Below are 12,548 nucleotides of genomic sequence, written 5' to 3'. Positions count from 1 at the left end.
TTTCCCCACAGGATTTTTTTTTTAAAGAAAATCTGTATATTATGATCGTATGATACTAATACTACTAATAATTATAACAATAACAATAATAATCATCATCATGATAATAATAATACCAATTATTATTATTATTATTATTATTATTATAGACAGGTGTGGGGGTGTGAGTAACCACAAAGACATTAACAGCAGTTTAACATGCTTTGCACTGTGTGACATGTATGTCGTACATAACCTCACTTGTCATGTCCTGGGCGATATGGGTTGGTTACTACTATGTAAATTATCCCCATTGTTAGATAACAGTAAGGCTCGCTGAAAGAGATGTTTTCTGAAATGGGCAAATGAATGATTTATGTATTTGATTAACTTCACACTTGATGGGCTTTGAGACTTGTTGACTTCATAATTAGGCATGGAAGTTCGATGTATGGTAAATGTAGACATAGAATTACAATTTCAGTGTCTCAAAGGACAACAATAGGATTTCTAAAACAACTGAAAAACTCAAGCCTGATATTGCTGTTAAATATCCGATGGCTTTTAGTTTGGTATTAAGCGAGTCAAAAAAGAGGACAAAATTAGTGCTAACATTCACTTTCTTGGAATTGCGGAACAAAGGCTGCACTTAGTTAAGAAGATTAGACTAGCAAACACAGGAGGTGAAAACTCCTACATACGTAATTCCATCAAACTGGGTACTGACAAGGAAATGACACCTCCTCGAGCACCTCAAGAACATCCACTTCATGTTTAACTTTGTCATAAATGTATCATTGGGTTCGCAAAATGAGGACTTTCAAAGAACCAGAAGAACTATTCTTCTTGATTGTTTTCAGAGGCATTTAATCTCATTACATTTCTACAATTTACCTCCATGCCACATTCACTGTAGAAGCACATTCTGCCTATACCAGTGGTTCTTAACCTGGGTCGGATCGAACCCTAGGGGTCCGGTGAGTCGGTCTCAGGGGTTCGGCAGAGCCTCCACTGCAGAGATCCAAACACACCTGATTTATAAATTCGTGATAACGTATATCTGAACTAGTCTCGCAAAGGCAACAGTAGAAGTCACACTGATTTGCAGGGATGTAATTTGTTGTGCGTTCATGCATTGTTTTGGTTTTGTTTTTTACATGTATACACATATATACACATATATACATATATATAAATAATAATAAATAAAAAATCCTATATAGTATTTTATTTATTATAATTTGATTTTTTGTCTGCATACTTCACTTGCATACTTGTGTCATCCCATCATAAGTGGTTGTAAGCTATTTTATCCCAGTGACTAACACATGTTGCTCAGAAAGATCCAATCACCCGGTCATGGTCCAGCATTCCTGGGGGCCTCTTTCACTGTCAGATAATTACTTCTGCCTTGTGGGAGAGGAGCTAGTGCCAGCGACAAACAAAAGCAAATTAGAGGCAGCAAATCATTGTTCAATCTGTGGTTTCAATAGAATTGGGCAATAACTATTGGCTTAAATCCAATCTTTGGCCAGAAAAACATCTTTTCATCAGCCATCTGTCAGCAGAGTATAACGACTTTTTTACTCTGTGGTATAAGAGTTACTACTTTACTCCATCGTCCTTTTAGAACTGTGTTAATTGTAACGGTTTCATTGGAGCTGAGAGCAGAGAGTTGATTTGACATAGAAACACAATGTACCCATTTATAAGAGTGCCATGACGGAGTGCAAAGGAATTACACTGATGGGATAGGGATTATTCATAGAAGATAGGACAATGGTTAATCTTTGTGACATTCTACCTGTTGAATGCGTCTGTCTGCTTGCTAAGTGTGTAAAATGCTTCTACTGAACAACAAAATGACATACGACTGGACTGCAACTACGCCATTTTAGTTTTGTATATTGGGTGTATCAGTTTGTCAACAATATCGATGCTGTAACACAAAGCAAATTGTGGTGTAATCAATAAAGCAACTCCCGAAAGTCAACCCCAATAATAATGAATAATGGTAGTGTCTTTGATTTACTAGGCCTTTACATTCCTAAAACTGCTATGTCAAAAGTATCCCAAATTGGTCAAAAACACAGCAAGTGCTGGTTATTGGGTTGAGGATTTCATCCATAACATTGGATCAAGATTTTAACTTGTAATAGCTACACATACTAATGAGTTCAACTTTAACGTTAAACTTTAACTGTTACAGCTACCAAGTTCTCGTAAAGTATGTTTTTTTGTTGAGGAGGTTTTGATTGGTTTTAGTTTGATTGTGTTTTCCTTGTGTCTTTTCTTATTGGGTTTAAATGTCCACATGTTCTCAGTCGGCTCCCTCAACTACTTGTGTCTTCCTCATTGTCTCATCAGTTGGCTTGTATTTTTTTTCCTGTGTCCTTTCAGTCTTTGTCGGATTATTGCTTCTCCTGAGTCCCTGTCACATTCTGATTTTTATTTTCAATTATGTGTCTTGGTCTTTGAACTTTTATTACTTTGATTCGATATATCTTGTTTGCATTTTGTTTCATTATTGGAAGACAAATATTTTTTTTTTAGTACATCCTTCACTCCTGCCTTATCCCCCCCTTGCTTCCCTGCTTTTGGGACCTTAACCTTCCCACATCCTGACCCAAGAAATGGGTTACCAGGTTATCAGTACAGCTGTTTTTAAAATAACATTCATTTTCTAAAACCATGAATTCGCCAATTTCCATGTCAGGGGTTGCCACAACAAACCACTTGTAGGATATGTTTGGCACACAAAAGTGGCACAAGTGGCGACCCTGAAGCTGGTCAGCCAACCCAAATCCAATCTTCAACCGTGTCTTATTTATAAGTAACAATCTGGTCAAAATCCACAGCTATCTGGTGAGTTGGTTGGGAGAATAACCAAAGTTGTAGTGTATAAGAGTTCAAACATGGGGATACTTTTGAATGAACACCTGTCTTCACAGTGCAAAACACCATCCAGATATTACACAGATGTTCAATCTCTGAGCTTCATGTAACCTTCCACACCTCATCGAATGACCATGCAGAAAACAAGTCTTACCTGTGCTTCTATAATGTGACCAGACATTGCGTGCCTAACGCCTGGCGTGAGACGACCCTTAAAAATCCACTGTTTGACTCAGTCATAAAGAAGAATAAAAGGGTTGGTGTGATCAAGGCATTGTTTTACTGGCCACAGTGACATCCTTCCAGTTGTAAACCAAGACACACATTGCCCAAGGACAAAGAATCCCAAGAGTACCGATGTGATTTTTAGTCCTCCTCGGAAGCCGTTTTATTCTTCCGTAATCTGATTATGCTCGGTACACTGAAAAGTCTACACCCACAAAACAGCAGGTAATGTCTGGAGAAAGCTAATGTACCACAGTGGTTGAAAGGTTATTTCGATTCAAGGTCAAGTAAACCTCTTATAAGAGACAGGAAAAGAACAACAACCATGAAGTGACCGAGTAATCCGGACTATTGAAAAGCTGCATAATCCAATTATTGGTTTTTACTCAACAACTTGTCAATTTGGAGTTTGCATTAATCACAATAAGAGCTGCTCATATATTGGAGTCACATTTCACTTTATAGTCAAATTAATCTTAGCTAAGAAGCTACACCAGCACACAAAGGAACAATTTATACAGGACAACCCTTTAATCCCAGAAGGATGGACGGATGGACGGACAGAGGAAGGAAGGAAGGAAGCAAGGAAGCAAGGAAGCAAGCAAGCAAGGAAGGAAGGAAGGAAGGAAGGAAGGAAGGAAGGAAGGAAGGAAGGAAGGAAGGAAGGAAGGAAGGAAGGAAGGAAGGAAGGAAGGACGGACTGACGTAATTTGGTCAAATTTGATTTCAGCCTCTGTGTTGCTGTGTAAATCTAATCTGCAAATAAAACTGAAATATCCATCCATTTTCTATGCCGCTTGTCCCCACGGGGGTCACGGGGGTGCTGGAGTCTATCCCAGCAGTCATCGGGCAGTAGGCGGGGGACACCCTGAACCGGTTGCCAGCCAATCGCAGGACACACAGAGAAACACAACCATCTGCACCCACGCCTAGGGGCAATTTGGAGTGCTCAATCAGTCTACCATGCTTGTTTTTGGAATGTGGGAGGAAACCGGAGTGCCCGGAGAAAACCCACGCAGGCACGGGGAGAGCATGCAAACTCCACACAGGGAGGGCTGGAGGTGGAATCGAACCCACACCCTCTAAACTGTGAGGCAGTGCGCTACCTAGCCACCCTTAAAACTGAAATAAGAAATACATTTAAAAAACTAAACTATAATGAAAAATCTTTTGATGGACAAACTAAGCTCCATGAAACGCGTAATATTTTATTCCTTTAGAAATATAATATAGTACATCTCCGTTGCACTAGCGTTTATCTTTAAAGAAAGATCACCATCTAGAGGCGGAACAAGTTTGTCACAAGTTTGACAGACTAGTAGGGTACCAACAGACGTGTGGTGGGTAAAGTTGCAATTACAAAAAACACCTCTAGAGGTCGGTAAATCACAGCATGGCTAATATACCCGAAAAAGAAGAAGAGTTTCCCAGCGTCACTCCTTGCAAACATGGCGACTGAGGGAGATGTCGATTTGGACCTGGAAGCTGACGAAAACTGCACTGGGAAGCCGGCAGAAAAGCCTCGTAAACATGACAGCGGTGCCGCCGATTTGGAGAGGGTCACTGATTATGCGGAGGAGAAGGAAATATCCAGTTCCGATTTACAAACGGTAAAAGAACCTGCTCCTGTTGACGATTTCTAACTAACATGCGGCTACTGCTGACTGCATCGTGATTGTCGCGGTCCTGGGATTAAAATGAATGATGCCTTAACTGTGGGATAAACGTGTCATATACATTGAACATGATAAGATTGTACCAATTAGCTAAAGCACCCATTGAAAATGAACAGAAAGCGTGTCTGGATTTCATAACTATACCTTAAAATTGTACTGCAAAATGTGCTGTATTTTTAATATCACGCTCTCCAAATTGGTAGTGCTCAACCTATTTCAGAACCGCAGCCCTTGTTTTTGACAATGGAAAATGTATGTTTATATATGTTTTTTCCCCCAGGCCATGACAGTAATTGGAGACAGAAGATCACGAGAACAGAAAGCTAAAATTGAGAGGTAAGGTCTTAGATATAAAAATGTTTGGAACTTTCAATGTATCATTTCAGGATTTACAGAAACACCAACTTTATTATTGTGTAGGTACTGATACACCTCGCAGCTTTTCAGATTCATCTTATCAGAAGCCACAGAGTGTAAAGTTAGATCTGCAGTAAAAGTTGCCATTGAAATAAAATGCTAGTTTCTCTCAAAGGACTAATAGGGCGTAGGAATAAAGTGAATATAAATGTTTTGTTTTTTACCTGAGTAGGTGATTTTATTGTCTTTTTTTAATTATTATTTCAGAGAAAGGGAGTTGGCCAAAGTCACTATCAAGAAAGAGGATGTGGAGTTAATTGTAAGTATGTTGGTATTTCCAGTACGTATTCCAAATTGTCTTTGTGAGCTTGTTAAGATTTACGTATGCAAGTGTTGAGCTCTTAACTAACACACATGAAACTGCCATGAATTACAACATTTAACCAGTGTTAATAAAAGGAGCCTAACTGATTTCAGCACTGTTTTTGGTATGAAAGAGTTTGGTGACATGTTTCCTGTAAAAGTAAAAGGGTGAAAAGTTCTTCCAAACGCCTTCAGGAATATATACAAATTCCAATCAATTGTAAAGCAATGACGCAAATGGACGGCTCTTTAATTGTTAACCCTAATGGATATAAAAATTGACATTTCAAAGCTCAATCTTAGTACTTGGGTATAAACATCTAAAATGTAGAGAGCGCAAAAATAAATGTGATTTCAAAACAATTTTGGACAGGTGATGTTCTGAGCACTCGTATGTTTGAATTTTCCAAATAGTTGATCCCTTGGGACTAAAGCAGTGTGTTTGGCGATGTTTGTGCTTTGCTCAGATGTCAGAGATGGAAATTTCGAGGGTCTCAGCAGAGCGCAGTCTGAGGGAGCACATGGGCAACGTGGTGGAAGCGCTTGTGGCTCTGACCAGCTGAACACGTGTATGCATGCAGAGAACTCTCATCATCGTTGTTCTGACCAATTTCACTCAAATTAATGTTGCGGTGTCATGAGGGGGCAAACTTTTTACAATAAAGTATTTTGAAAACCTATTGTCTGTGTGTTTGTTAATATTTAGAGAATACTATACTTTTGCGTTCTTAAAATTCTGAAAATACAAGTTTTATTTTACAAAAAGAAATCAACCTGTCACAAATATGGTCATACCATGGCGAATATGTACAAAATTACCTTACATCTTGACAATAACTAGCCCCCAAAGAGCTTTGAGAAATGCATTACATGTTTTGTTGATGTCCCACCGTTTATCTCATCTGGGACAATGAACATATCATTGGTCAAAATACAGGAGAGAGCAAAGATGACATCCATTTTCAAACCTCACAAATTATGTCTGCAGTCTTTTAAGATGGACTGAAACAATCCAAACCGAATCTGTTTTCTATTTCAAAGTCCTAGCAAGGGTTGAGTGCATTGATGACACAAATTTATGTCTTCTTCCTCTTTACCGTGGGTCTGTCAAACACATCTCTTACTCCTGCTGCCTTCTGCTTAAAGAACTTGTTGTTCTGAGCACTTTCCTGAGCCCACGCAGAGTCAAACGACGTGGTGTCCTGATCCACCAGGTGAGTATACTTGGTACGTCCAGACCGCCCAAAGTTTTTAACCTTATTGGGATGAAAAATGTCAAAAAAGGAAACGTGTGATTGTTAACATCAACACAACATAGTTGTACATTCTTCATAGGCCAAATTTGACTTTGGTGGAGTCTTTGTTTTGGATGCTGCAGTAACATGTTCCCTGCATCACAAACACTTTTCAACTTGACTAAGGAAGTGTACATATTGTTTCTGACCTGCATGACTTTGGGCAGGATGGTTTTATTGAAGTGATCCTCCAGCGTGGGTGCACTGAAGTCTCGCTTGTACACTTCATCCTCCTCATTCTGCAACACAAATCATTACATTTACAGTTACATTACCTGCTATTTATGTGACCAACAAAATGTACAAAAATCAAGTCAATGCCCCCATACCAGATTGCAGTGACTATAAACAACGTGCCCAACAGTGTACCCGTGTAGCAACTCACCAAGAAAAAGGCGCCTCTATGGTAGTACTTCTGAAGGAACTTGTATTTGCCTTTAGATGCTTTGTTGGTGATGACTTTGCCATTGTTGCGAAGCTCTGCCCTGCGCTCCTCATCCTTCATGTTACGGAATCTCTCAATATCTGACTTTTCCTTCTCCATGCTGCCAACACAAACCATTTCTATTACCAAATTAGTCAAGGCTGTAGTATTGTTCTTCAAGCGATGTTTCAGAAGTTTAAAAAAAAAAAAAAAAAAAAAAAAACTTTTATGCAACACCCTTACCTAAATTGCCAAATTCAAACATCTTTATAAATAAAAGGTCAGCTTCTACTCACGCTTCTCGAGCTTCTCTGTCCTTCTTAATTCGTTTCAGTTCCCGAACTTTCCAGGCTTCGTACTCCTCCTCCTCGTTTTCGCCATCTGTGTCGAGGGCTTCCAGTGCAGCCAGGGAGCGCCGATTCTCCTCAAACTCCTTCTTGGCCTCCTCTTCTACTATCTTCAGTGTGTAGCGTCGGCGCTCCTCCTGCGTCCTCTTGGCTTCAGCCTCTAGCTCTCTTTGCTTTTGCTGCTCGGCTTCCCGCTCTGCCACGGTAACTCTGTCTTTTCTGAGATGCAAAAATATTCAGGGCACAACAAATGAATTGTGAGAAGCTAATAAACCTGATAGAATTGCTTAGATGACAAAATACTATTCCAACAAACTAAATAACAAACATTTCTGGCTTGAGAGTCAGCTGCGAATGTTTAAGAAGAGAATGTGGCACAAAGTTGTACACACATGATCAAAGCAGCTCTTACTTGCGAATGAAGACTGGTTTGAGTCTGGGCTCGGCTTCATCTTCACTATCGGTATATTCTTCATACTCAGACTCTGACTCCGATTCCTCCCCTGATTTGCCTTCCTCCTCCACCTCTAGGACCTCCATCTCGTCAGTCTTGCGTTCCAAAGCCCGTTGACGCATCATTCCTCGACGCCTTTCAATTTCCTGCACAAAAAATATACAGTGAAAAAGAATAATTACAGGTGATACCAAGCATGACTAAAACACTTTAAGGCCGTAAATATAAAACAATACAATGTAACTCAGTGTGCCTTCTTCCACTTGATAATGTGCTTTTACATTGTTGGTTGGGCAGAATAGTGCAAGGCAAGCAGTTTATAACATTAACACATCATATTACTGCTGTAAAATGAGAACACCACAATGAAAATTATAATGTATTGATAATATGCCATCGAATTGTATAAAATTCAATTTTGATGCAAACCTCATCATCAATTTCTTCCTCTTCCTCTTCTTCATCCTCGCTGCTTTCCTCACGCTCATGTTGTGGATGCCACGTCCCTTCATCAGAGTCTTCGCTGCTCTCAGCAACAACTTCAGGCTCTACAATTTGTCTATGTCTGGCGAGCCTGATCAACGATAGAAACAAAGGGGTCAAACTTTCAGGCGCAAACTGTCATTCTGAGGAGATCAGATTGGCAAAAGCACGGAGACAGTTGATACCTCTCCTCAACATCCTCAGAGACACGGTTGAGCAAACGCTTTAAACGTGGGTCAGACACATCCTCTTCCTCCTGTTCAATCTCGGGCTCAATTTCTTTTCCCTTTTTAACAAATTGAAAATCCTCCTCTTCCTCATCTGATGACTCCATCGGGGCATAGTCTGGACGTTTGCCTGACACGTATCTCTTCACCTTCACTTTTTCCATAGAGAGCTCACCTGAAAATCAACATACAAACTGATTACAAACTGTACAAAGTTTTCCAAATACATTTTTACAGTAGTATCAACTGATAGAAAACAAAAAGGTAGCACCACAATGACAATATGCACTGCTGTAAACGCACAACCTAAATCTTCTTAGTGTACACATTAGTTTAATTAAAGAAATTTTCAAATGAGAATTGATGAGATGCTATTCAAAATTAAAATTACATTGGTCAACAGCAAATTTTTAATAAGAAACAGTTTTAATTGTCCCTCAAAGTATTATTGATGGCATGGCAAGGCAGACCCAATAGCATTGGAGAAACAACCAAGGCAAATAGCGCAACATATTGAAGAGTAAACTTGCAACCCTGATTTTTTTATTTATGTTAATCAGTGTTTTGTTAAATTCATTCATGAAATTATGATTAAGTTCACTGTCCAGGGAATGCATTGGTGCTGTAACGATGTAATAGGTTCTAAACAATTCATCTAGATTTTTTTTTTAACACTAAACCGACAATAAGTACATTTGTTATCGGATTGAACAGAACTGATCTCGACACTAAATTGACAATAAGACAATTGACAATCAGAATGAACACGACTGATGTTTTGCCTTGTCGTTAGCGTTACATTGCTAAGCTAGTAAGCTTTTAGCTAGTCATTTACGTCTAACCTTTCTCATTCCGGACCGGTACGGCTCCAGCCGTGGACTGTATAGGTGGAAGCTTCATGTTGGCTGAATCGTGGTTAGACATGACTGCCTCGTGGACTAACCAAACTCAGAGAATTGTAGTATTTCGTTGAAAAAGGAACGCGCTACTAGTTCAAATAATGAACATCCGAATGCACACTGGAGTGCGGCTGCACAAAACAGGCGGAGCCAGGCTCTTCTTCTTCGTCTAATGCTTCTTCTTCGTTTGCTTCTTCTTCTGCTGCAGCTTCAAATGTTGAACCAGGGTCACACAATCATTTTTTCCAGCCAGTTGATAGTCCATTCATATTTTCTGTTAGTCCGTTTTCGGCCAAGCTGTCAAGTAAGCATAGCATTTTAGTTTTCTTGCTGTATCATAATGTTAAGTAAAACTTAACCCTGGAGTTACAACACAATGTGGCCCCCTTGATAAATACATAATCAAACCCAAATATTACAAACACAGTGAAAAATGCGGTGCACTGCAATGCTATGGAAGCACTGATAGTGATTACATAAAAGGCTTATCTGGAGTGCATGTACTTAATAGGCTTTGCTTTTATATTCTCAATTTCAACTACTATCTCTATACTTAAACATTTAATTATCATTCTTTACTAATGTCCGAGGTGACATTCTATTAAACTGTAGAAAACATGTCATTGAGGTGACTTTGAAATTGTCCCCCCCGAGGAACGTGGGCGATGGTAATGGTTCTTGCTCAGTGGCACTTTAACTAAAAAAACAATAATAATAAAGACATACTACACGTATAGGAAATAAATCACTTTATTTCAAACATCTCTGTCTGAACAACTCCTCCAGCTTCCCCTCCAAAACTGAGTTGGTACCTTTCAGGCCTTTTACAACATCACGGGCCCACACAAAATACTGCTGGACCCGCTCTGCCGTCCAACCTGAAAAGAAAATTACAAACACGATGATCAGATTGTATCTAGTGGCTTCTTAAATCTTTGTTTTTGTGTGGTAATTTATCTTTTATTCATACAAAGTCAAGCAAAATCAAAGATTTTTTTTGTATTGTTTTGTTGTGAGAAAAACAATCTACCTAAGACATGCTGGTGATGGGAACAAATTGCCTCAGTTCTGATTGAAATTATATTCAATTCAAATTTATCCTAAATTTAAAAAAAAGGACATGAAAAATATATGGACATGAAAATGATTACCGACGGGTGTGCAGCGGTTCAAATCCCTGAGGTTGTACAATTTGTCTGCCAGTTTGACCAGTTTGGCTTGGTGGCTACAGTGGGGCGCATGTTCCACCTGTAGACGCTTCCGCTCTTGTTTGGGCAGACCCTTATCGTCTGTCACCTCCTGAACAATGCGAGTAACAATCGGTCCAAACTTTGTTTCTAGCTCTTCGGGCTTTGTGTCTGTGTCTTCCAACGTGTCATGAAGAAGAGCAGCCTTCCAAGAAAGAAGGGTACAAACAAACACATATACAAAATAAATTGACAAGTGGGCACAACAGAGGAGATTTACATGAATGCATCAACTTAAAGTGAACATACTTGTAATACCACAATGTCAGTGATGTCACCTTCATGGCTGAGAATCCTTGCTACTCCTTAAGAGTAGAAACACAGAGCAGAGGGAGTACCGTAATGGGGGAGGGATATATATGTTATGTGTTATCTATGTTTTGTTATTCTAATAAATTTTACTTATAATGGATTTTTTATTTCAATCTACGGATGGTAACATAACATAACATAAAACATAACAAATGTGTTGGAATAGAAAAATAGAGGCATCAACTGGTAACAGTGAAACAGTCGAGTATATGTTCACCAAGGATAATCACAGAATAAATCGGGCATAGGGAATTAACTGTCAAATTACGGAATTCCTATACAGTGTTTTGCATGATGTATTTGATTGAGTCGGTATTTTTTTTCAAGCTCCAACATTAATTTCAAAATAATTATTCATTAATGCTGATGCACTGGAAATAACAAAACGTATTATAAAAATGACAAGAAAAAAAGTTTTCACTCAACTTGGCCTGTAATATTTAGGCTACTTTACTTTGCTTTCACTTGTCATATAAACATGCAAGTGAGGAACCATGTTTGATTGACATTACAGTATTTCTTATTTTTCCTTATTGCAGAGCAAAGCGCCACTTACCGATCGGGTGATTAATATAGGGAGTTTGTTCTGGGTCTTTACGACGCTGCTTTCGATGCTTTTCAGCGGCGAAATTAACCGTCTCTACCAACAACACGGTGTCCACATTCATGACGTACCGTTTATGCAATGCAAGTCAAGCGCGTCTGGACACTCCTAAATCTTTGAGTTCGCACCTTCTGTTTGAGTTTGTGCAACAGTGCAACTGTTCGTTTTCATCGGTATCCGATGGGAAACACCCACTAGGAGGATGCGTTCCTTCAGGTTGGTACTTGTTTTTCCATCCTCTGTAACAACATGTTGTGTTCAAGTTATGTGCGGTATGATTCCAATGCAAAGTTGTAAATGAATGAATTTGTCTCAGTAATTCAAATACTACTATAAACTATAGCGTGCCAACTTGTTGTTTCCGTTGTTTACAATAATAATAATCCATCAATGTTCTATACATCTTGTCGCGGGCGTGGTGGAACCTAGCCCAGCAGTAATTGGGCAGTAGGCGGGAGACACCCTGAACTGGTTGCCAGCCAATCGCAATAATAATAATAATAATAATAATAATAATAATAATAATAATAATAATACAGTTATTTAATATTTGTTGTGGCACATGTCCGTCAGCAGTTCCCTGTCATAATTCACACAAAACACATGTTTACTCTCAACAACTAGTAAATTAATCATTCTAGCTAGATAACACCAAAATGTTTTAATCAATGGGATAGGTATGTGGTCAGAAGGTATCTTTTTAGATAGTCTAAGGTAGAAAGAGAAATGTGATGTTAAATGATCTAATCATAGGGGCAGGA

At 39.0% G+C, this 12,548-nt stretch overlaps 3 protein-coding genes across 3 annotated transcripts; 1 reads left to right on the top strand and 2 right to left on the bottom strand.

Annotated features, from left to right (window-relative positions):
* The first annotated feature begins 4,509 nt into the window (after positions 1-4,509).
* On the top strand, positions 4,510-6,175 carry hypk (huntingtin interacting protein K). The gene is made up of 4 exons (XM_037247911.1): positions 4,510-4,709; positions 5,056-5,111; positions 5,400-5,451; positions 5,963-6,175. The coding sequence occupies exons 1-4, from the start codon at positions 4,548-4,550 to the stop codon at positions 6,056-6,058; spliced, it is 366 nt and encodes a 121-aa protein (XP_037103806.1). The 5' UTR covers positions 4,510-4,547; the 3' UTR covers positions 6,059-6,175.
* Positions 6,176-6,218: 43 nt separating this feature from the next.
* mfap1 (microfibril associated protein 1) lies at positions 6,219-9,781 on the bottom strand. The gene is made up of 8 exons (XM_037247909.1): positions 9,568-9,781; positions 8,684-8,900; positions 8,445-8,589; positions 7,974-8,161; positions 7,511-7,780; positions 7,176-7,335; positions 6,940-7,029; positions 6,219-6,751 (listed from the first exon to the last, which is right to left on the bottom strand). Exons 1-8 carry the CDS (start codon positions 9,647-9,649, stop codon positions 6,572-6,574), a joined length of 1,332 nt encoding a protein of 443 aa, XP_037103804.1. The 5' UTR covers positions 9,650-9,781; the 3' UTR covers positions 6,219-6,571.
* A 575-nt stretch (positions 9,782-10,356) lies between these two features.
* On the bottom strand, positions 10,357-11,967 carry hddc3 (HD domain containing 3). Its single transcript, XM_037248269.1, has 4 exons — positions 11,740-11,967; positions 11,121-11,176; positions 10,776-11,016; positions 10,357-10,502 (listed from the first exon to the last, which is right to left on the bottom strand). Exons 1-4 carry the CDS (start codon positions 11,849-11,851, stop codon positions 10,375-10,377), a joined length of 537 nt encoding a protein of 178 aa, XP_037104164.1. The 5' UTR covers positions 11,852-11,967; the 3' UTR covers positions 10,357-10,374.
* Between the last annotated feature and the right edge of the window lie 581 nt (positions 11,968-12,548).

The sequence above is a fragment of the Syngnathus acus genome, chromosome 3 (assembly GCF_901709675.1).
Source record: "Syngnathus acus chromosome 3, fSynAcu1.2, whole genome shotgun sequence".
NCBI lineage: Eukaryota > Metazoa > Chordata > Actinopteri > Syngnathiformes > Syngnathidae > Syngnathus > Syngnathus acus.
The sequence above is the reverse complement of the archived record's forward strand: the minus strand, read 5'-3'. Positions and strand labels throughout refer to the sequence as shown.

Coding starts and splice junctions, on each gene's coding strand:
- hypk (XM_037247911.1), top strand. CDS start 4,548: ATGGCGACTGAGGGAGATGTCGATTTGGACCTGGAAGCTGACGAAAAC. Junction 5,112..5,399: donor CAGAAAGCTAAAATTGAGAG/GTAAGGTCTTAG, acceptor TTATTATTTCAG/AGAAAGGGAGTTGGCCAAAG. Junction 5,452..5,962: donor AAGAGGATGTGGAGTTAATT/GTAAGTATGTTG, acceptor TGCTTTGCTCAG/ATGTCAGAGATGGAAATTTC.
- mfap1 (XM_037247909.1), bottom strand. CDS start 9,649: ATGTCTAACCACGATTCAGCCAACATGAAGCTTCCACCTATACAGTCC. Junction 8,162..8,444: donor AGGAAGAAATTGATGATGAG/GTTTGCATCAAA, acceptor TTTTTTGTGCAG/GAAATTGAAAGGCGTCGAGG. Junction 7,781..7,973: donor AAACCAGTCTTCATTCGCAA/GTAAGAGCTGCT, acceptor TTTGCATCTCAG/AAAAGACAGAGTTACCGTGG.
- hddc3 (XM_037248269.1), bottom strand. CDS start 11,851: ATGAATGTGGACACCGTGTTGTTGGTAGAGACGGTTAATTTCGCCGCT. Junction 11,017..11,120: donor CTGACATTGTGGTATTACAA/GTATGTTCACTT, acceptor CTTTCTTGGAAG/GCTGCTCTTCTTCATGACAC. Junction 10,503..10,775: donor GAACCGCTGCACACCCGTCG/GTAATCATTTTC, acceptor TTTTCTTTTCAG/GTTGGACGGCAGAGCGGGTC.